General features: G+C 40.5%; 4 protein-coding genes across 7 annotated transcripts; 1 reads left to right on the forward strand and 3 right to left on the reverse strand.

The window, feature by feature from the left end:
* The first annotated feature begins 2,878 nt into the window (after positions 1-2,878).
* LOC112563075 (enoyl-CoA hydratase domain-containing protein 3, mitochondrial-like) lies at positions 2,879-8,102 on the forward strand. The gene is made up of 10 exons (XM_025236789.1): positions 2,879-2,986; positions 3,302-3,426; positions 3,811-3,940; positions 4,338-4,409; positions 4,780-4,813; positions 5,455-5,539; positions 5,884-5,993; positions 6,675-6,733; positions 6,837-6,943; positions 7,241-8,102. Exons 1-10 carry the CDS (start codon positions 2,924-2,926, stop codon positions 7,338-7,340), a joined length of 885 nt encoding a protein of 294 aa, XP_025092574.1. The 5' UTR covers positions 2,879-2,923; the 3' UTR covers positions 7,341-8,102.
* An 851-nt stretch (positions 8,103-8,953) lies between these two features.
* LOC112562187 lies at positions 8,954-14,534 on the reverse strand. Of its 4 annotated transcripts, none has more exons than XM_025235274.1 (4): positions 12,427-14,534; positions 11,481-11,903; positions 11,061-11,151; positions 8,954-10,670 (listed from the first exon to the last, which is right to left on the reverse strand). In XM_025235274.1, exons 2-4 carry the CDS (start codon positions 11,889-11,891, stop codon positions 9,241-9,243), a joined length of 1,932 nt encoding a protein of 643 aa, XP_025091059.1. In that variant the 5' UTR covers positions 11,892-11,903; positions 12,427-14,534; the 3' UTR covers positions 8,954-9,240. The 4 variants fall into 4 exon arrangements, with proteins under 4 accessions (XP_025091059.1, XP_025091060.1, XP_025091058.1 ...); XM_025235275.1 differs by having other exon boundaries at positions 11,481-11,935; XM_025235273.1 differs by having other exon boundaries at positions 11,481-11,941.
* A 140-nt stretch (positions 14,535-14,674) lies between these two features.
* LOC112562190 (60S ribosomal protein L11) lies at positions 14,675-20,089 on the reverse strand. The gene is made up of 6 exons (XM_025235278.1): positions 19,962-20,089; positions 19,433-19,598; positions 16,066-16,172; positions 15,727-15,874; positions 15,170-15,264; positions 14,675-14,793 (listed from the first exon to the last, which is right to left on the reverse strand). Exons 1-6 carry the CDS (start codon positions 19,965-19,967, stop codon positions 14,764-14,766), a joined length of 552 nt encoding a protein of 183 aa, XP_025091063.1. The 5' UTR covers positions 19,968-20,089; the 3' UTR covers positions 14,675-14,763.
* Positions 16,713-18,616, reverse strand: LOC112562188. Its single transcript, XM_025235277.1, has 2 exons — positions 18,345-18,616; positions 16,713-18,179 (listed from the first exon to the last, which is right to left on the reverse strand). Exon 2 carries the CDS (start codon positions 18,150-18,152, stop codon positions 17,289-17,291), a length of 864 nt encoding a protein of 287 aa, XP_025091062.1. The 5' UTR covers positions 18,153-18,179; positions 18,345-18,616; the 3' UTR covers positions 16,713-17,288.
* Positions 20,090-20,093: the final 4 nt, after the last annotated feature.

Consider the following 20,093-nt stretch of genomic DNA (forward strand, 5'->3'; position numbering starts at 1 on the left):
GGTCACGTGTTTTCACCGTCACGACACAAGGGGAAATTCTTAACGGGTCAGAAAATGCTCTCTTTGATGCTGTCAGCAGAGGTGCCTCTCTCCAGATTGGCCTCACCCTAGAGAACTCCTCCTCTTACAGATATCTCCTTCTTACCATCCATTCTCTTCAGTTAACGTATAACGGTCACGTGGTAGCAGAAGCGCTGGGACTCTCACGTCTGCTGGAGGTGCCGGATGTGGATTGCGTCTCTTTAGCGGTGCTGGTGACGTCACAGGGAGAGGTGCGTATGTACAGTTACTTTCGCCGAGTGGCTGGTAACCACACTGAGGGTCTGAACATGACGATTGACTGGTTCGTCGACAGTTATCAGCCTTGATTATATCGCCAAATTGGTCAAAGTTAATCCCGCAACTAAATTAAACTCAGTACTGTTGACAACTAACTACCACTCACTTTTCTATTTAATTGCCAAAAATTCATGTGTAAATGCTAAATAATTTTTAGGATGATACACGTGGATTAATCGAAATTATATCTACTGCTGCCACTAAAGCGAGAGCTCTATGTTAAGCCAATGAGCAAGCCCACTTTTTTTTTTTTTTACTTATTTGACTAAAGATGGCACAGACTCCTTCAGAAGCCAGCGTGCTGACCATGTGTTGCCCTTTATTTTTGTTTGGAGAATCTCTGAACAGATCGACAAATCTGATTGATCAGTGCACTTACCTGTTTTCTCATTTTATAACGAATTAATTATTCTCTAAGTATCTGTTTGCTTCAGTGTACATTCTAGGAATCCTTGATGATCTCCGTTATAATCTCGGACTGTGACTTCTTTTATATTTTATCTGTGGGCACCACTGGCAGATGGATCCATAATTCTGCGATAATTTCTCACACAAATTCGCATGTTCTGATGGTGAAGTTCTGACTACCATGAACATTTCCCTGTTTTTAGTGATCGTTTGGTGAGCATCTAAACTGTCAGTTGATGAAGGTCTTCACCAGTGAAAACCATCACTCTTTTTTTTCTCTTTCCATGTTCTTTCTTGAACATATCCATTTTTTCTGATATTTCCTTTAGAATATTCAGCGTTTAGTGTAGTTTGTGACTTTAACGCACCGTTTTCTCACTTGTTGTCTGCCGCTTTGATAAAAAGTGATATGTGCTTTTTTCTTCTTGTCATCGTATGTTTATTCTTTTTTTCAAAACCCAGACATGAGATGCTGTATTGAAAAGCGTGTAAAACGTGAAAATTTAATCTCTCAGATTTCGACAATTAGTATCTTATCATAAACCAGAACCTCTTATGTAAAACTATTTTTGATTGTCTCATTACCCACATGGTAATGTATCATGTATCATCTATTGAAGGGATTAAAATATCTTCATTTGATGAGTCCTAAACTGACATTTCTCTATATTTGTACAACACAAAAGCACACCTTCGTGGAAACTGTGTAGAATTATAGAATACATATGAATTGATCAAGTGTATGCATCTTTTCAGTAATAAATGCAGGTTGCTGTGCTAATTGTGATTGTTTTGGCGTTTTGTCTCCTTTCTATACAAGTTATTATTTCCTAGCAATACAAATACAAATATCTTTATTTATCCCAAAGGGTATTTAGACAGCTTAAATAGTAAAAACTTAGCTCCATCGTATAGCCAGTTACACAAGCACACATTCAAACCCCATCGCACAGATGATAAGTATCACACCCACATATGCAATAACATTTCACCTCTCTCTCACGCAACACATACAGAGTATCATAAAGTCTTTGTACAAGATATTTCAGACAAACACAATGGCATCATCAACACTTCTCTTGGTCATTGCACCTCGTGGTTTTCTAAAATAATTTTTGTTACCTTTTCGTAACCAAGAATGCAAAATGAACTGATCTATAACCGCTGATGAAATATGTTTGTCTATTTTTTTATCTTCGCAAACAAAACAAAAAAAACCCCAAAAAATCGAAAAATTGAGCATTCAGTAATGAAGTCCAAATAGACTTTCTATGTAAATGGGATAATAATAAGATCCCCTTATATAACTCCTTCTTATCCGGGTTGATATGACAATCTGTTGGCGGTGCTGTAACGCTTCTCTCTGACTTGTGAGTCCACTTGTGGTTGGTTGGTTGGTTGGTTTCTTTAGCAGGAAAGTGCTTCCACCTTGAGGCGATTTTGCACTATGTGGTTAGGGCGGGGGAAACCCGCAGAAAACAGCCCTGCCCACAGGCGTCACATACAGTGTCCCGAGAAGAGATCTGAATCCAAATAATAATAATGAAAAAAAAAAAATGTTGCCACCACAGTCGTGTTTTAAAATTTTAAATTCTGATGAGAGGAAAGTCTAATGAGAAAGATATGGCTTAAAAGTAATGCGCAAACGGAATCAGAGACGGAATTTGCTTTTACTCCTCTGAAAGGGGAGGCGATTTGAGTTCTTGAAATTTCAAAGACTGTGAAAACTTGTGGATTATCTCCCGGGTACCATATATCCACCCCGCAACAATCCATAAGTGTGTCAGAAGTACAAAAATATGCTATATACAATTATGTACATTACATAATATACTGCATGTATATTGTATCTATATGTACATTTAATAATATGTTAATAAACAACTAGGTTTGTGTACGTACACTGTACGTGATTTTCACAAAACGTAACCTATATCGTTGAGGGTTAATGAACGATGCGCGCAGTCTTCACCATTTAAATCTTGATTACGATAACGATCTCAAAGCATGCGCTTTACCGTTTCTGTACTTCAATTCATCATGTGTGCCTGACCGTTGAACCTTTTTGCCTTTCGATGCATCAATTTTCTACGATTTAATCAGTGACGGATTGGAAAAAAAAAAATGATCAAAGAACGGAGATACAGAACAAGGGAGGTTACTCATTGTTTTCAAAATGGCTAGCCTTAGCAGACGGCTTTTAACTTTACGCGACCTCGGGAGTGCTGTGTTATTCCAGGTTTTAGTTATGTTTTAGTCAACATCATTATAGTAGATAGTAGCTGGTAGTTTATTTGTTATGTGCCTTTGGCAGGTTGTATTGTTTTGTCCTGGATCATTTTCCAAATTTACAAGCCAAAATTGCATTTACACCTGTAGGATAAGTAATAATTCCCATGAAAACACACACACAGATTAAAGCAAATTCAGCAACAAATGGCACGCTCACTGACAGTATGGTACAGTCGTTATAAGTGAAAACGACAAAAATATGCACTCAAAATTTCAGTCGATTTGCCTTATGGCTATATTGATCGGATAGTATCTCCTCTAGCCCACCAGATGTATTTCCACATCACGGCAGGCTTGGTCACAAGCCAAGGCGGCGCTTAAACCTCTGCTTGCAACATCCCAAGACAATGGAGTTCGCATAATATGCCTCAGTAATCCCAAACAACGGTAAGCTGCTAACAAATTATTTATTGTGTAGCAGGATGGGCTGTCAGTTCCAGTATACGGCTTTGCCATTCAAATATAAGAAAATGTTCATTTCACTTTACCTTAACACAGCACTCACTCTTGGTGATGAAAAAAGAAAAACCTTATGAAAATAAATACTCAACACTCAAAGCATTTTGCCCTCTCTTCTGTATCTCAACGATGATATGCCATTAGGGACTCATTTAGCTATTAATGGAAGTCTGTTTCAAACTCAGTTGATTAAGTGAAGTCTAATTAGTCAAGTCTAATAAATCATTAGATACACTGTATAAAAGATCCAAAAAGGATTGAAATAATAGCAGTCCAATGTAAATGTCAGGTAATGTAAGCTTCTGTGTGCAGCAATGCCCTGTCACTCAGAATGTTAACCGAGCTCCATGCTGCACTCTCAGATGAGGACAAAGACCTGAGAGTGATTATTATTACACACAAAGGGCCTGTTTTCTCTGCTGGCCATGATTTGAAAGAACTGGTGAATATGAAGATTTGTTTTCTTTGACATCTCTCTTGCTTTCTTTTTCTCTTTTTTTCTATCTGAATCCCTCTCTCTCTCTTTCTGTCCCTTTTCTCCCCATTCCCACTTTTCTGTCTGTGTGTTTTATGTCCACATACATGCGCACAAGGGACTTTTGTGAACATATCTTATAAAATATGTTTATTATATAAATTTATAAACAGTGCATTTGTACTTTAATAATAAGTACATGTGACATGATATGCACACAGTGGCTGCATTGATATATTAGCAATAATTTTATATAAGTTTGTATATCCATGTTCATGTGCACAGTATTTTCAGTGACTCTATTCTAGTAGTATTAAAAATTTTAAATAGTAATATCCCATTTTTTAAATGTCTCTATTTACAGACACAGGAAACAGGCAAAGAGTACCATGAGAAAGTGTTCTCTACCTGCACCTCTGTCATGAACCTTATTCAGGTGAGAAATTTGATTCTGTTACTTGCTGTGTGGTTAGTACCATCTCAGTGGTTTGATACTATGCTTGTCATGATGAAAACTTCAACCAGTTGAATGTATGTGTTGATTGTTATGTCTTCTTATCTTTGTTTTTCTTTATGTTCAACCATCCACAGCAATAACATTTGCTGGTATCTCTTTGTTGTTTGTGCTTTATGGATTTATTTGCCTTGTGATTATGCAGTATGCTTTAAAGAGATTGCAATGCAACCGACCATGTTAGTTTTTTTCCCCCTTGCAGACTCTTGTTAGAGAAATTTAATCATTTTTATTTTAAAAAGACATTGAAATCTTTATGATTTCTGCATCTCATTTCTGTTGTTTCTACCAGGATCTTCCAGTGCCTGTGATTGCACAAGTCAAAGGTGAGTTAGAATCATATTTCTAATGGAAAAGCTTTGAAGATGTGAATGACTTCAATATTTGAAACAGTGTATTGTGTCTTGTTCCTTTTGGAACAGATGTTTCAAACAATTTCATTGTGAAAATGTTAAATGTTTAAAAACAGATTTATTTTTAAAATGTTTCATCATCATATTATGAAATCCACAGAAAAAAAATTGTATTTCATCAAATAAAATACTATTCACTTGAAATCTTTTTTAAATCACTCTCCATGAGATTTCCTTTCTACCTTTAAATTTACCATTCATTTATTCTTTGAAACTCTAGCATGATACAAGTCACCAGATTTGTGCTCATCTTTTGCAATAAACAGCAACTATATATATATCAAAAGAATTAAATCCCATGTAAGCTGGCAAAGACAGCAAGAACAACAACACCAACATAAGCAAATGATGGGAGGGGCATGACTTTCTTTATGGCGAAAAACCTGAAGTTATTTCTGCGATCAATACAGTCTGTACATGGACTTTTCATCACAACATTAACACGTAATTGACATTGAACTGTGTAATTACAAATATAATTTAACACTTATCACTTCAGTATATAAATATATTTCTTTGTAAGGAATTTTGATGGAATATCATCCTGTTTGCAGGGTTGGCAACTGCTGCAGGCTGCCAGCTTGTAGCCACCTGTGACATAGCAGTGGCATCAGAGGAATCACGTTTCGCTACACCTGGGTGGAGTTTTATGTTTTAATTATTACAACTTTTTATAAACTTACTCAATTTGTTAAAAAGATATCTTGACTTATAGTAGCTTTTTATGCCTGTGTCTCATCTTTTTTTGTATCTTTTCATATTGATATATGTTGCCTAGGTAAAAAAAAAATTGTCCTTAGTGATTGATGTGTTGAATTTGCCTATGGCATATCTTACATTAAACATCTGATAGAGTATATTGTGAACACCACATGTAAGATTTTTAGAGTCTTTTAGCAGGTGTAGAGCAACAGTACCTTTAATTATGTATAAATTAGAATTAAGCAGCACGCATGCAATAACTAATGCTTGAATTGTCATAGCATCCATGTTGGTGTGTTCTGTACCACTCCTGGTGTGGCAGTGGGAAGAGTACTACCTAGAAAAGTAGCACTGGAGATGATGTTTACAGGCCAGCCAATATCTGCAAAAGGTAAGGATATTTGGCCATAAAGGAGATGACATGACTGTGCTCACATGCACCGTTAGATGCATACCAGAGAATCAGTCAAGTGGTTTCTTCCTGATCATTGCTACTGCTTTTGGCAGACATCCTGTGTACATTTATCATTTTTGGTCTTCTACACAAGCATCTTTATTCCTGTATGGCCCTAAGAAACAAAAAAGTATATGTTCATGCAAGTTTCCATGTCTTACCAGCCACCACTACCTAGGAATAGCAAAACAGGAATGAAAATGAATATATGGGAAAACGAGAAAAAGAGAAAGAGTGTGAAATGAGAAGACAGAAGATCATTTTATTTCTACATCCCAGAAAGCATTTATGTTTGGACAGTTGGTGGCACAGTGGCTAAAAAGCCTGTTACTGCACAGTGAGAAAAACATGTGGTGGGTTCAAATCTTAGCTTCAACTCTCTCTGGATGTGACACCAGCTTGTTGATTGAGGATGGTTTTTATTTGGGTTCTCCAGTTTCCTTCACAGTCTGTATAAATGCTCTATGTTGTGCGAAATGTTGGTGTGCTCAAACACCTGTAAAGTGCTTTTATACCAGCTTTGCTGCTTGGAAAAAGGCGACATATAAATGTGCTTTATTTTTATTCCTAAGTTTCAGAATAATTTTTCTCTAAGGCACCGTAATGTCTTGTCTGCAGATGCCTTGCTTCATGGACTAATCAGCAAAGTGGTAGCTGAGGAAAAGGTGGAAGAAGAAGTAAGTGATATATATATAGGTGTCAGTGAGAAACTGTGTTACTGTTTTAACTGCATTGTTAATGTGATGTGGTTCATTTATTTTTGGGTTTTCCTTATTTTAGACACTAAAGATAGCAAATCACATCTGCCAGTTCAGCAAAGAAGTGATAACACATGGCAAAGCTGCCTTCTATGCACAAATGAGCCTTGAAAAAAGAGCTGCTTACAGGTAAGTACTAATCACAGTATCAAAAATATTGTCCTTATTTTTTCTGTGAATGTTCATGCCAAGAAACATGAAGTAACTTTGTTTTGTGGACATAGCTTTGCACAAATTTACATTATAATGGGAAGTGACATAGACTGGTTGTTTTCGCATTTGACAATGGAGCAGACATTCTCTGGTCAAGGCCTGTGACCTAAAGTCTTGATCTGCCTACTTCGAACAAGGAAACTAGGATTTGTATTCTACATACTACATGCCTTAACATAGTGTATATATATACACAAAATGTGTTTTTTCTAGATTTGCAGAAAGGGCAATGGTTGATAATCTTCAGCTTCCTGATGCGCAGGAAGGCATTAGGGCCTTTATAGAGAAGCGTCCACCACAATGGAAGTACTAATCAACAATAACAGCTGCTTCTTGCTGCATAATGAAGATTTCTAAGCAGTTTATTTATCAAGAAACTGCTGGCTTTAGAGAAGGCTGAATCCTTTTTTTGTGGAGTATTATGCATTGCCTTTTCTTAGCCTGTCTGCGAAGGAAATGGATGTTTGGGGTGGATGCCTCATAGTGCATAAATAAGCCAAAAGATATTTCTTTGTTGCCTGATGAGTTCAATAGCTGCTAAATAAAAATGACCTTTAGCAGTTATAAGCTGGGTGCTTTTAATCTGAATGCGTTACGAAATGTAAGAAAGGTAAAAAAAATGTGAAATTTAAAAAAATTTGGCACTGTTGTGTAATACTGTGTTGGTGTAATATGATGCTGAACATTTAGAACAATAATATTCAGTGGCGTAGGAAGATGCTTGGCTTTGGGAGGAAGGAGGAGGGAGCAAACTCCATGCTCACATTCTTGCCTCCTCGGTATCTTTTTTTGAGAAGGCGCTGCCCCCTCCCCCTTTGCCTCAGGTTCCTACGTCACTATTGTTTCTGTAGTTAGAGATGTACAAGAGTAATTACATGGAAGTAGCTAACAATTTATTTTTCAATGGCAGCTGTGAAGAGTTCTAACTATGTCTTCAGGGGAGATGGATCTAGTATGAAGAAAAAATGTGATACACTCCTCTAAAAGGCCTTTCTATGGGTGAAACTGTGCAAGATTTAAGTATGAAATTATATGGTATTTTGAGTGATTTGAAATACACTGGTGTCAACTTTCTGTACTGTTTTTCTGTTTGATGCGTGTGTGTGCTTCCAATCACGTCTACTGCAAGAGAAAATAGAAAATTACCTGCATGCTTGTTTTTACTATACATATTTGTTATGACATTTTTATGATGTTAATGTAATGCATTAGAAAACGTAAATTTGCACCTCCTTCATTAGTGTTTTAGAATTGGTAGCACTTAAATTTTACTCCAAGCTTTCGTATTTTGTGCTATTACTATTTGACCGCTGGGAGTGGGGAGGGGGGGGCCAAGGATCCACTCTAACAAGTGCGTATGCTGTACCGGCATCCAAAGGCCCCACAATTCTATTTGCCCGAGGCCCGCATAACCCTAGCGCCGTCTCTGGAACACTATTTCTAAACCAAAGCAGAAAGTTTGAAACTTGGTAACAGGGTTCCATGCTACAGCAACGCAGGAGTGCTGTAACGCAAACGCTTCCATGGCGGATATATATAAATAATAGTGTAAGGGACATAACTCATCCAGAACGATTCTTTGCTATTCTGACAAAGGTTACCTCCCATCTTTTCTTTCCGGCAACATCGCAAAACTTTTATCAAGTAATTTCGCGAAATTTTAATCTGTGCGTAACTGAATAAAACGATTTCTATTTTTCTTTGCCAAAGTATGATAAGAAATAGTTTAGGGTCCAATCTCTGAGCAGTGATCACTTGTTTCCACAATCTTTAAGCATATCAGCGAAGGTTGGGAAACGGCAATGATGGCGAGTCTACTAAGGCCCCCCCCCCCCCCCCGCACGCACACACGTAGCAGCCGTGATCGAGAGGTTGTCTACAGTCAAAATTTTCCTTTCAGTTCGCAAAGAACCTATCAACTCGCCTTTGAAGCTGCCGACGAGAAAAAAAAAAATGTGAAACGAAAGTAAAAGAACAGTGTTGATAATCAGTGTTTATTTAATTAAGGACACACAAAAAAAGAGGTGGTGGGGAGGGGGGGGGACAGAATCGATATTTCATTTTATAGAGCTCTCTTCGGCTGATGAATTGAAAATCTGCAACACAAACCTTTAGCTCAACCTCCAATCTATAAAGAAAAAAAAAAACCCCACCCCAAAACAAGCAAACACAAACACGTTCAGTGTCTGTGAGTTATTGTTTCAGTATTGACTTTATGTCGGCTGATAATCGTCGACAAACCAGTCGATCGTCATGTTCCGACCCACAGTGTGGTTTCCTTCTTCTCGGTGTCTGTAACTGTACATCCGCACCTCTCCTAGTGAAGACACCAGTATCGATAGGGACAGGCAGTCCACTTCTATTGTGGTGAGCAGATCCCACAGTCCTTCGGCCTCCGCAACCACGTGACCCGACTGCGCCACCACCAGCGCGTGGATGGTCAGAAGGAAGTAAGCGCCAGCGGGACGGGGGAGTTCAGTGGCGAGGCCGATCTGTACAGTAGCACCCCCGCTGACAGCGCGGAGGAGGGCACTCTCCGACCCGTGCAGAACTTCCCCTTCCGTGGTGACGGTGAAGATGCGCGACCAGCGTCGAGTGTGGACGAACCAGGTCAGGGAACCGGCACGGTGCGTGGTTCTATTTGTCCCCCAGTTAGGCAGCAAGCGTCGGCTGCACTCCACCACATCCCCATCGCTGGCCACCACCAGCCGCACCGCTGCAGGGTTCTGCGTCAACGGCGACTCGCTGTCGGCCGGCTCCACGAACGAGGCTGTGTCAAAGAGAACGACATTGCCGACTACCCTGACTTGCTCCACGCTTAAGGCCATGTCATCGACCACGACACGGACGCGGTGGCCGTTGACGATGGCGGCGATCAGGTAGGCGACGCTGTTTTCGTTCTGGCCTGTCCCCGTACGGTCCGAAGTGGCCCTTGTCCAGCAGGCGTCGACGTACAGGCTGCGGGCCACCCTATAGGACGGCGTATAATCGTGCAGCGTTTCTGATGTCACAAGCACGCGCACCGTTTCCAGGCGCCCGCAGGTGCACAGCTTGCTGTGGAACCAATACGGTGGGTGCACGAAGGTGCGTGTCACGTTGTCCACCCCTAGTTCCCACCCGAACTTGTTCAGCATGACGTTGCCTTTGGCACGGTCCACCTGCACTGCCGGAAAGCCGACTACCTCTGCCCCCTCTTCAAGCGCCCTCAGAAGACCCTCCACTGTTCCGTTTAACGTTCTTCCGGACGAGTCGAACGCTAACGCGAGATGAGGGACGTGGGGCATGCGCGCTAGCCACTCCGTGGCCACTTCCGCCTGAGTTATTGTCCCGTCCCGCTCGTCAGCGGTGTAAAGCGAGCTGTCGTCTTTCAGCAGGCGCATCTGCCGTACCGGCACGTCCCTGAACGCATTCCACATCTTCTTGGTCAATGTCGGGCTGAGTTGCATGGAGTAGAAAGGCGTGGCGAACGTGTGAAAGCCTGTGCCTCGAGCCACCAGGGTGGCGTTGTGCAGTTGCACCTTGACTTTCACGAACCCGCCGGCAGAGAGGCTGTTGATGCCGGACACCATACTCTTGCCGCCAGCTGTGGTGTCACCGTTCATGTCAGTGGCGTACACTTTGGTCCATCTGCCAAGGCAGTCGTCTGTAAAGGTAGATAGCATCTATAGTATCAATGGCAATTTAATAACTAATGGGTCGATTGTGGAGTAGTGGGCTGGGAAGTTCAACAAAACAGTATAGCACAAATATAAACAGACCAACAGATAATACAATATCTTCTGATAATTTGGCCCGTTAATCTATCTGACCAGAATTTTGGCACTGCGGTTCTTGATCGCTCTTCTACATGTACAAAGTTATTTTCTTCGTCACAAAGACTGAAAAAAATGATCCTTTATTCCTGTATGCAACTGTAAAGCAACTGTATGATGCAGATACATTGAAAGCAAGAAAAACATACAGACGACGGAATGCAAAAATACTGCATGCCCATCCGGCCGACCATCACTGAAGACAAACTGACAGTTTTTACCTGGTTTGTGCAGCTCGCACCTAGCCCCTGTGAATCCGTCAGGGCAGTGGCAAAAGCTTCGAATGAATGATCCACCATTGTGGCATGGATTCTGTGGATAACACAATTTGTCAGTGCATCTGACTATTGTGTTTCTTAACACCACCATCGAATGAACCAGTGGCGCAAGAAACTGATGCATGTGGGCAAGCGTAGTGTTTGTGTATATGTGTGTGTGCTTTTGATGAATAGATGTTAACATTTGCATATGCAGTACATGTACTTGTTCTCTTCGAATTTCCTAACAAATTTAAAGTAAAGGTCGTCCCCTAACCTTTTCTTAGACCGTTTCTGGAAAGCACTTTTTATCCCAAACCCTTTATAAAAACACGAAAGGGTCAGGGTTAGGGTTACAATTTTTATGTAATGTTTGTAACTTACCATAGTCAGAATATGACAAGTGTGACCCCGAAACTCCTGTCCTGTAGTCCGTGACCTGAGCTGGCCGCCGAGCATCACGCATGATGGAGGGCTGCGGCCAGACCCACCTACGTACACCGCATGGCTGCACAGACTGTAGCGAAAGCACGCTGCCAGACAGGAAAGCTTGCTTCTGGTCGACTGCACGTGCAGCACCCTTGAGCGTGCGTACTCCTTGTTCTTCTCACGTGCGTCACACGCAATGACGTTCCCGTAACTCGTTTGAACATCGAGAACTGATGACGTCTGCGGGTCAGGGTCCGTTGCCTTGGAGAGCATGGCCAGCAAGGCCAGTAGAAACAACTTGATCATGGATGTGACTTTAACACTGCAGGAAGTCACGATGAAAGCTGAGCCGCGTGCAGAGGACATCGTTGTTAACGCCTGTGACAAGGACCCACGTTTGTCTCAACAATCTGAAACTAAGTATTTTTTTAGACCAGAGGTTTCACTGGTTTGTATGTCGAACATACAAATGATGAATGGTCACTTCTGATTATTACAAATAAAATTTTATTGTAATATCACGAAAAAAAGTTTCAGAAAATCAAAACATTGTAGCTTTAGAAAAGCGAAACAGACAAACCGTGACTATGGTTGAGAGTGCAGCATCATAGTTAAATAATCCTTTGAAGTTCTATCACGAAAATAAGTCGCAACTAATCACAATAGAAGCTTTTACAACAGGGGAGGTTGGCTTTCCTAAGCTGCTGGGGTGGTAAACGAGTCTGGATACTACGTTCTAAGATGAAAATTGGATGTAATTGAATTTGCTAATGCTATTTGGCTTCAGAATTAAGGTTCGTTTAGTTTTGGAAAAATCACCAGCAGTCTATACTTCCGAAAAGTTCGTACATATCTCTTATCAAGATCATTTAATCTATGCAAAACTGATTCGTATTCGTACCTTTTCCCAGCCTGTATAGTGTTACGATGTGTGGATGGGACAGACGATGTGCCTCTGATGGTCCTCTTCGCTTCCAGGTGACAGTGCCAGCAAAACAGTTCACGTGACTTTGTTTATTCTGTTGGTCGGTGTTTTACTGCACGTTATATTCTTGTTTATTTGGGTTTTTTTCAGCAAACAGTCGTGGTGAGATTCGTCCATCCAATCATTTTTCCCTACACACCCCCACATCCCTCCAGCATCAGCCCGAGGGGCAATCGGGCTAAACCAAGAGCATAATGGAATCAAAGTCAATACCACACCGACAAGCAGATAAATGCTGTAACCCATGATCGATTAGATGAAAAGGATTATTATTTTTTGCTCATCATTCCTGAGACTATCGTGATTCATTTATGAGATATTCTGGGATAAAAGATGACTGATTTAGCTCGAAGTCAGCATCGTTTTATTCGGATAATGTTTTTATTGGTCGCAGTCAAAAGTTGCATCCAGTGCCGTTGGTGTGTCAACTGCTGGAAAGTGAGAAACAATCCAACTTTGCCATGGAGCAAACACCTTGTTAGCGATTTCGTGTAACGCACAGGCAGTGATTCGACCACCTTGGGATGCCAGATATGAAACAAACTTTTCATTTCAGGGATGGTGGAAGAGCTAATGTAGGTAAAATGATCACAAATCAAAGTAATGGTCGCCACGATGAAAATGTGGCCATTGTGATAGACCTGTGGAGATGGCGACGACTATGACAATGTATTCCATTTGATATACATGTACTGGAGACCGTGACCGACCTCAGGAAGACTCTTCACTTGGCTGAGTTGGCTCTCAATACAATTTTTAGTCCGCGAGGTTGCGCCATTGCCAGACCTGTATGCATTTTTTTTCGCCTTCATCTTTCAGATGGCATCAGCCCATGAATGTTCACAAAGGCGCTTTCAATGCCTGAAGTCTATGAAGCTTATCTGTAGTACCTGTGACTAGGCCAGTGGCAGCACTGTACACCATGCTATAGTCAAGACTGGAGTACTGTGTTTGGGCTTGATAACCAGTACTGTTTAATCAACTTCTTTAATTTTCTGCACCCATTTCCCTTAAAAATAGATTTTGATAATACCAATTCAGAAAACAACTTAGATGTTGGGGCAATGCATATAAACTTGAGTTATTTTTCAAAGAATCCATGGCCTAGGACCACATGAATCTTCTAAAAAACACTTGCCGATTTTAAATACAGTTCGATCAATCCTGTGTAGACGGATGGAAACTGAAATATTTATTTGATGGGTCGACGACCCTTTCAAAACAGGGCAAGATATAAATATCATCATCAGCCGTGGCACATACACAGGCAGGAGACGTAAACTACATGAAGTACCTAAATACATTCGTATCACTTCAACAACACATTACCTAGCACTTACACTCATGCCAACCATTCTTCGTTTGACCCCCTCCTCCCCCATCTTTTCCATATACAGCCTGCACGCACACACAGAAACCAATTTTGACCAGTCCTGTGAGCCCAACCACATGGGATCACATTGTTTGTCCAGTTCTTCCAACATTCTCGTTGCACCTCAAGATAAAAATGAACATGGCAACATTTCTGATATAGTTTGTTTCCCCGCTAGAGATCAACACACCAAACTTCGTCTGCTGATATCCACTGTTTATCAGGGTGTAAGATACTAGGCCCTATATCCACATAGGTGTGACCCTGTAGCAGAGTCTTCATCTTCTGTTTTGACGTGGCAAAAAAAAAAAGGGCAGTTTTTTATCAAAGTGTTAAAATATTTGTTTATTTCGCAAATTCCTAGTCTAAATCGTATTTCTGATTTTTTTATATTACTTTTTAAACTGTAGGTTGAGTACCTATCACTCGTCTGAATTTTTTTACAAAGCTGTCTTTCAGTCTTTGTTTCAGCAGCAAAGATAAAAAGCTCTGGCATCTCCTACCCATTGTTCCCACAGGTCTAAATCCGTAGTCGTGCAGTGTATCTTCCATTGTCCTTGCTCATGGTTTAGCTGCATGTTATAAGCTTGTCCTGTCCATGGCATTTAGTTTTAACCATTATTTTACAGCTCGCATTGTGCTATTGATAAACAGAAGGTATCTCCCGCTCTCGCTATATACCATATAGTTGGCAGTTTTAATGTAGACAGGTAAGAGTGGGTTGGAGAAGGTAAAACATGACAACTTCACCTTATACAGAACATTCACACATCAAATAGTACTAGGCCGAAATCACAAATCTGCATGATTTTATTTATATCTGCAGATTTTAGTGAAACGAGAGTCTTTTTGAAAAGAGATTGGTGTCCACAGCAAGCAGCTCACTTTCCAGGCAAAATGATACCATCATACTGAAAAAGATAAAGAATGATACATTGTTAATTTAAGAGTGATAAAATGTACACAAAGGGTCAAACATCAACACTGAAGCTGTAAGAATAAAAGTGGTTCAAGATGTTAGCCACTTAAGTGTCGGCTATCCCCCAAGGTGTCTCAAATGATAGGCATAGGTGGCCTAATGCAGATGATGGTTCTGTAGTTCTGGCACTGTTAGCATAACAGTTTCGCTTTTTTAAGGAAGGTTTTTGACTAGTGACTGTGTCTCGGGCTTTGTGAACTGGAGTAGAGGTGTGTGCGCGCTGGGGAAGTTTAAGAACCATTTACTTTGATCCCATACGAGAATGAAGTCTCTACTAACCACCTGACATAGAAAGATGGAAAACTTACCTTCTGTTGAAACCATTTCATGGACTCTTCTTTTGTGACTCTGTGCTGGAACCCAATGGAACTTTTGCGCTTTCGCCTCTGATTTACATTGAAACCTTTAAGCAAACAAAGCTGAGTTTTAAACCAGCTCTTACAAATATCTATTAACATTATACCCCTCCCTAGAATGGAAAAAAATAAAGAGATCTGCGATATACACCTCTAAATCTTCCTTGGGCAAATATGGCAACCAGTTTCAATGCCAATAACTCCACATTACTCAATGAATTGATCTAGAAGACCGATACCACCCTAAATAAATTGTCATTAGACAATTCTAGCCTCAAAAATGCATTCAAACAAATAAAATACCTGCACCATAATTCCAGAAAAAGACAAGATACAGAATGAGCTTCAAGAACACATACACTTCTGCACCAACATGCTTGTTAATTTTGTCAGGTGCAAGAAAAGATTCCACACCTCGCCCACAACCCAAATTTTATCTAAGCTGTCCACCACTGTGATTATGGCTGTAAAATGGATTTGCTTATTCTTTGATAAAACACAATGCTTACCAGGTCTGCAAAGGACAACATAGAAGTCCATGCCATAAATGCCAATGCCAGGGTCATACTTAATCCCCAAGTCTATGTGCTCCTGAATGCCAAATCCAAAGTTGCCAGTGTCGGAAAAGTTGTTTTTGCGCAATTCATACTCTCGTACCTGTAAGAAAAGCAGATCATATTTTTTTCACATTTTGCCAAGCATTTTAATCAAGATGGCAAGTTATATACTTTTCAGGAAAACATCACCACTAACTCGTTTATTTAATTTTCCACTTTGGAAGATTTTGTGCTACAATGCATAAGCTGTATATGAATCTTTCTGCACAAATTCTTTTTCTAGATACTTGCCTTTAGCCCTCGTTCAAGAATCTCCTCTGCTTTAGCCCCACGCACTGTACAATGGACAGCAATCTTTTCGTTTCTGCGGATGCCAAAGGAGCGCACAGTGTAGCGAGCTGAAAATACCACAGACTTTTGGTGTGAAGTACATGAAAGCAGACAAAATGTCAGCACGTACTTTGAAAACCAAACAAAAACAAATATTCACACATAAACAACGCCACAAACAGTACACAAAAGAATCTTACTAAAGCCCCAATAACCAATAACTTTAATATATCTTTATTTGCAACATTAATGTCCAATTGTCTATACTGATTAATCCATACAACCCTGACCAATGTCACAACTCTTTGCTGAATTTTATCCTAACTCAATTTAAACTGCTCATTTATAATTTAAGATTAAAAAACATTTATCTACCAACCACTGCATACATAGCTTGCTATTTTTGTATTATAGGGCAAGCACCAACCAGTTCACATAAACATGCTGCAAATGTTTCACTGAAAAAGTAACTAATAATAGCACCACACGGCTAAACCAGTGTTGCTATCAGTGAGATTTATGTTGCACAAAGTTAAGTCAGGCTGGCTGTTATGCAGGACAGCAGCCCGTGCCAATGTGCTATTAACCATCCACTGTTTCAGCATAAATCAGGGCATAGCATTGGAAAACTTGAGTTCCGCTTACAGGGTCGGGGTCCAGGGGCCGACGTACCCCTGGTGGGGTGTAGGGGCAAAACCCCTACTGGGGGGTCAGCTGAAAGATTTTCAGTTTTTGAAGCATTAATTTCACCCTTTTCCTGCAACGTTTTGCAAATATTTTCATTCACAATAACATTAACAAGACACACACACACATGTATACCAAACATAAATCCATTGGGACCAATGAAACACACACACACAAATTATACTTATATAATTATTTACTTGGCTGTCAATAAAACTAGCAGGAATTGTCACAATATCAGCTTGCGTTGGTTTTTTTTCTATGCACTGTCAAAACTAAAGAATGAAGACAGCTTTGTTTGCTTCTTTGGTTTGTCTGCGACAACTGTCACAATGTTCAACTACTTGGTCAGCGTTTTGAATATCCTCCCCAGCACCCTTCTGGCTGCTGACAACATTCACTCCTTGGTTAGCATCTTCATTATCCTTGACACTTTACTAGGCTGTCAATAAAACTAGCAGGAATTGTCACAATATCAGTTTGCATTGTTTTCTTTTCTATGCACAGTCAAATCTAAAGAATGAAGACAGCTTTGCTTGCTTCTTTGGTTTGTCTGCGACAACTGCCACATCAACTAATTGGTCAGATATATCCTCCCCAGCATCCTCCTGGCTGTTGACAACATTATCCTTGACAGCATCTGCTTTCTGGCCGTTGACAACCCTTTCTTGGTCAGGATTGTCATTCTGGCTGTTTGTTTTCTGCTTCTTGCTAGATTTTCTTTCGAGCACTGCTTCATCCAGTATTTTCCTTTTTTCTTTTGCTTTAGACGGCAGTTTCTGATCAGGTTCCAAGCCCATTTCATGGCAAAGTTTGTTCCTGGTTTCCTGGTTTGTGGCTTTTCTTTCTTCATTGTCAATCCAAGCATTCCTCATGTTCTCAACTAGCTGCTTGCTCACAGGTTCTTTGATGGGGTCTGCCTTAGCAAAGTACTCCACTGCTGTTTTCTTGGCTGTAGCCAGTCTTGACTTCACAGTCTGCATGGCCATGTATGTGTCAACATCCATGTTGGTCTTTTCCTTGGACAGGATCTTTCCCATCTCGCTGAAGGTGGATTCCACAATTGGGCCATGGAAGCAACTGAGCAAGGCTTTTGCTGCTGCACACAGGAGAGGAAACCTGTCCTGCGAAACTCCACCCCACCACACATCCACAGGTGCATCTTCTGAGGCACTGCTTGGACTCACGTCGTAGGTGTACTTGTTCACCTCCCTGTGAAATCTATCCACTGTGTCCTGGTCATTCTGCACTAAGTTTGTCCTTGAAGGAATCTGGCCCAGCAGTTGTCTTGCCTGCGTTGTGTTCCTCATGATAGGATCTAGTACAGAGCAGATCTTCAGCACTTTGTTGTTTACAGGCATTTTCTCTTGAAGGTAAGTGCCACACTTCACAAACGCTTCTCTCATTTTGAGTCTGATAGACTTCTTCACTTCCTTGGGCTGCTTCTTCATCAGAGTGTTGGCTGCTGAGCTGATGGTGAACATAGACTCCATGTGGATGTTGTTTGGATCACCGCGCCGTACGATGTCAGATCTTGCCATCGTCGAACGTACCACAAGCTTTTTTCTTTGTACTCGCAAATGCCGCGCAGCGTAAGAACTGACTAAAGCCAACACGTGTGGCGCGCAAAGGAAGTAACACAAAATGCAAGAATCGGAGACCGTTTGGGAACCGGAGACCGTTTGAGTACAAAATGTGCTACTGACGAGGCGAGCGCGATCGGCGTACGCTACTTCGAAATCGGCGTAAGTCAGAAGTCAAGTCGGCGTAAATGCGCCGAACGGCGTACAATGCTATGCCCTGATAAATAGTATGTCCCCCAAAATCAAACAGGTTTCAGTCCAGAAGGCTGTTCTTATATATATATGTTTATAAATTTGTACTGAGATGGACCTATGTTGTGATAACAGTACATTACCTGTACAAGCAGCTCTACTTTTGGAAATACCCATATAATGGCTTTTGGTTGATTTTAATGTGCCTGAACAGCCTTCAAGTATACGAAATAAAGCTTATAATTACAATAAAGGTATAAATTAAAGTTTCTGAGAGTAACAAACATAAGATCTTTAATCTTGGCACAAGGTGATATGGCTCTTATTTATGACACGTGTACTCAATGCTTCTTCCTGCTGCTGCCACTCAGCTGACATGAGAACTATCCGTACGTGATACCTTTCTACTTTAAGACAATATTTACAAGCTATTTTTCAGTTTGAGGAGAATCTTGAAATTATCAAGTTTAACTGTACAGCTTGCTAATATTCGTTTAATTTAGTACATGCACTAACCAATTAACATGCATATGCTGCAAATGTTTCACTGAAAAAGTAACTAATAATAGCACCACACGGCTAAACCAGTGTTGCTATCAGTGAGATTTATGTTGCACAAAGTTCAAGTCAGACTGGCTGTTATGCATGACAGTAGCCCGTGCCAATGTGCTTTTTTCATATTACCATTTTAAATAATGTACATATTCAAATCCAAATTTCGTAAATTGCTACAAAAGATGAAACCATCATAAGGATGAACTTATGGTAACTATCAATTTATAATCTAACTTGCAATTTTGAATCGCTTGCATGCATCCCAATGGTCAGTTAAGGGCAGTTCTCCAAATCAAGTTAACAAGACCAACCTTTGGAGAAAACTGGCTGCTGGCCAGTCAGCTGCTCCAACACCTTTGCTGCCCTGGTCAATCTGTCACCGGATTCTCCTACACAGATGTTGAGGCACAACTTTCGAATGCGGAGCTCCCGCATGGGATTTGTTGCCCGCTTGTTAGACTTGTCCTCCGTTTGATCCTGCATCGTATTGAGGGAAACACTTGTAAATCAGAAAATTGCCGAAATCACATCAACATCGATTTTAGGCCCTTTTAAAACCTCACAAACTTGCTGGTTGCTCCTATATCCTCGCGCGTTTCTCTTCTACCAGCCACAGCGTGTAAGACGTGCAAAGAAACCGTATAACCTGTTTATGTACTATGTACCCTCGATCTCTACTTTTTTCCCCCTAAGTAATCAGGCTGTTATTCACAGAAATGCACTGATAAATACAAAGAAAAAATAATTTTACAACCATAGTTCCTCTCGATATTTATATAGAGACATTAAAAGCTAAGATGCAGGGAGATGTTAAATGGTATTAGACAAAACTAGACTTACCGACATGTTGACGATCGTGAAAGGAAGTTCGGTCACATCACTTCCGGGGACAACAACTCTAAATTTTTATTTATTACTTCGAACATTAGTAAATATGTAATAAGAAGTACTTAAAACTTTATTTGCTTTAAT

This window comes from Pomacea canaliculata, linkage group LG4 (assembly GCF_003073045.1).
Source record: "Pomacea canaliculata isolate SZHN2017 linkage group LG4, ASM307304v1, whole genome shotgun sequence".
Classification (NCBI taxonomy): Eukaryota; Metazoa; Mollusca; class Gastropoda; order Architaenioglossa; family Ampullariidae; genus Pomacea; species Pomacea canaliculata.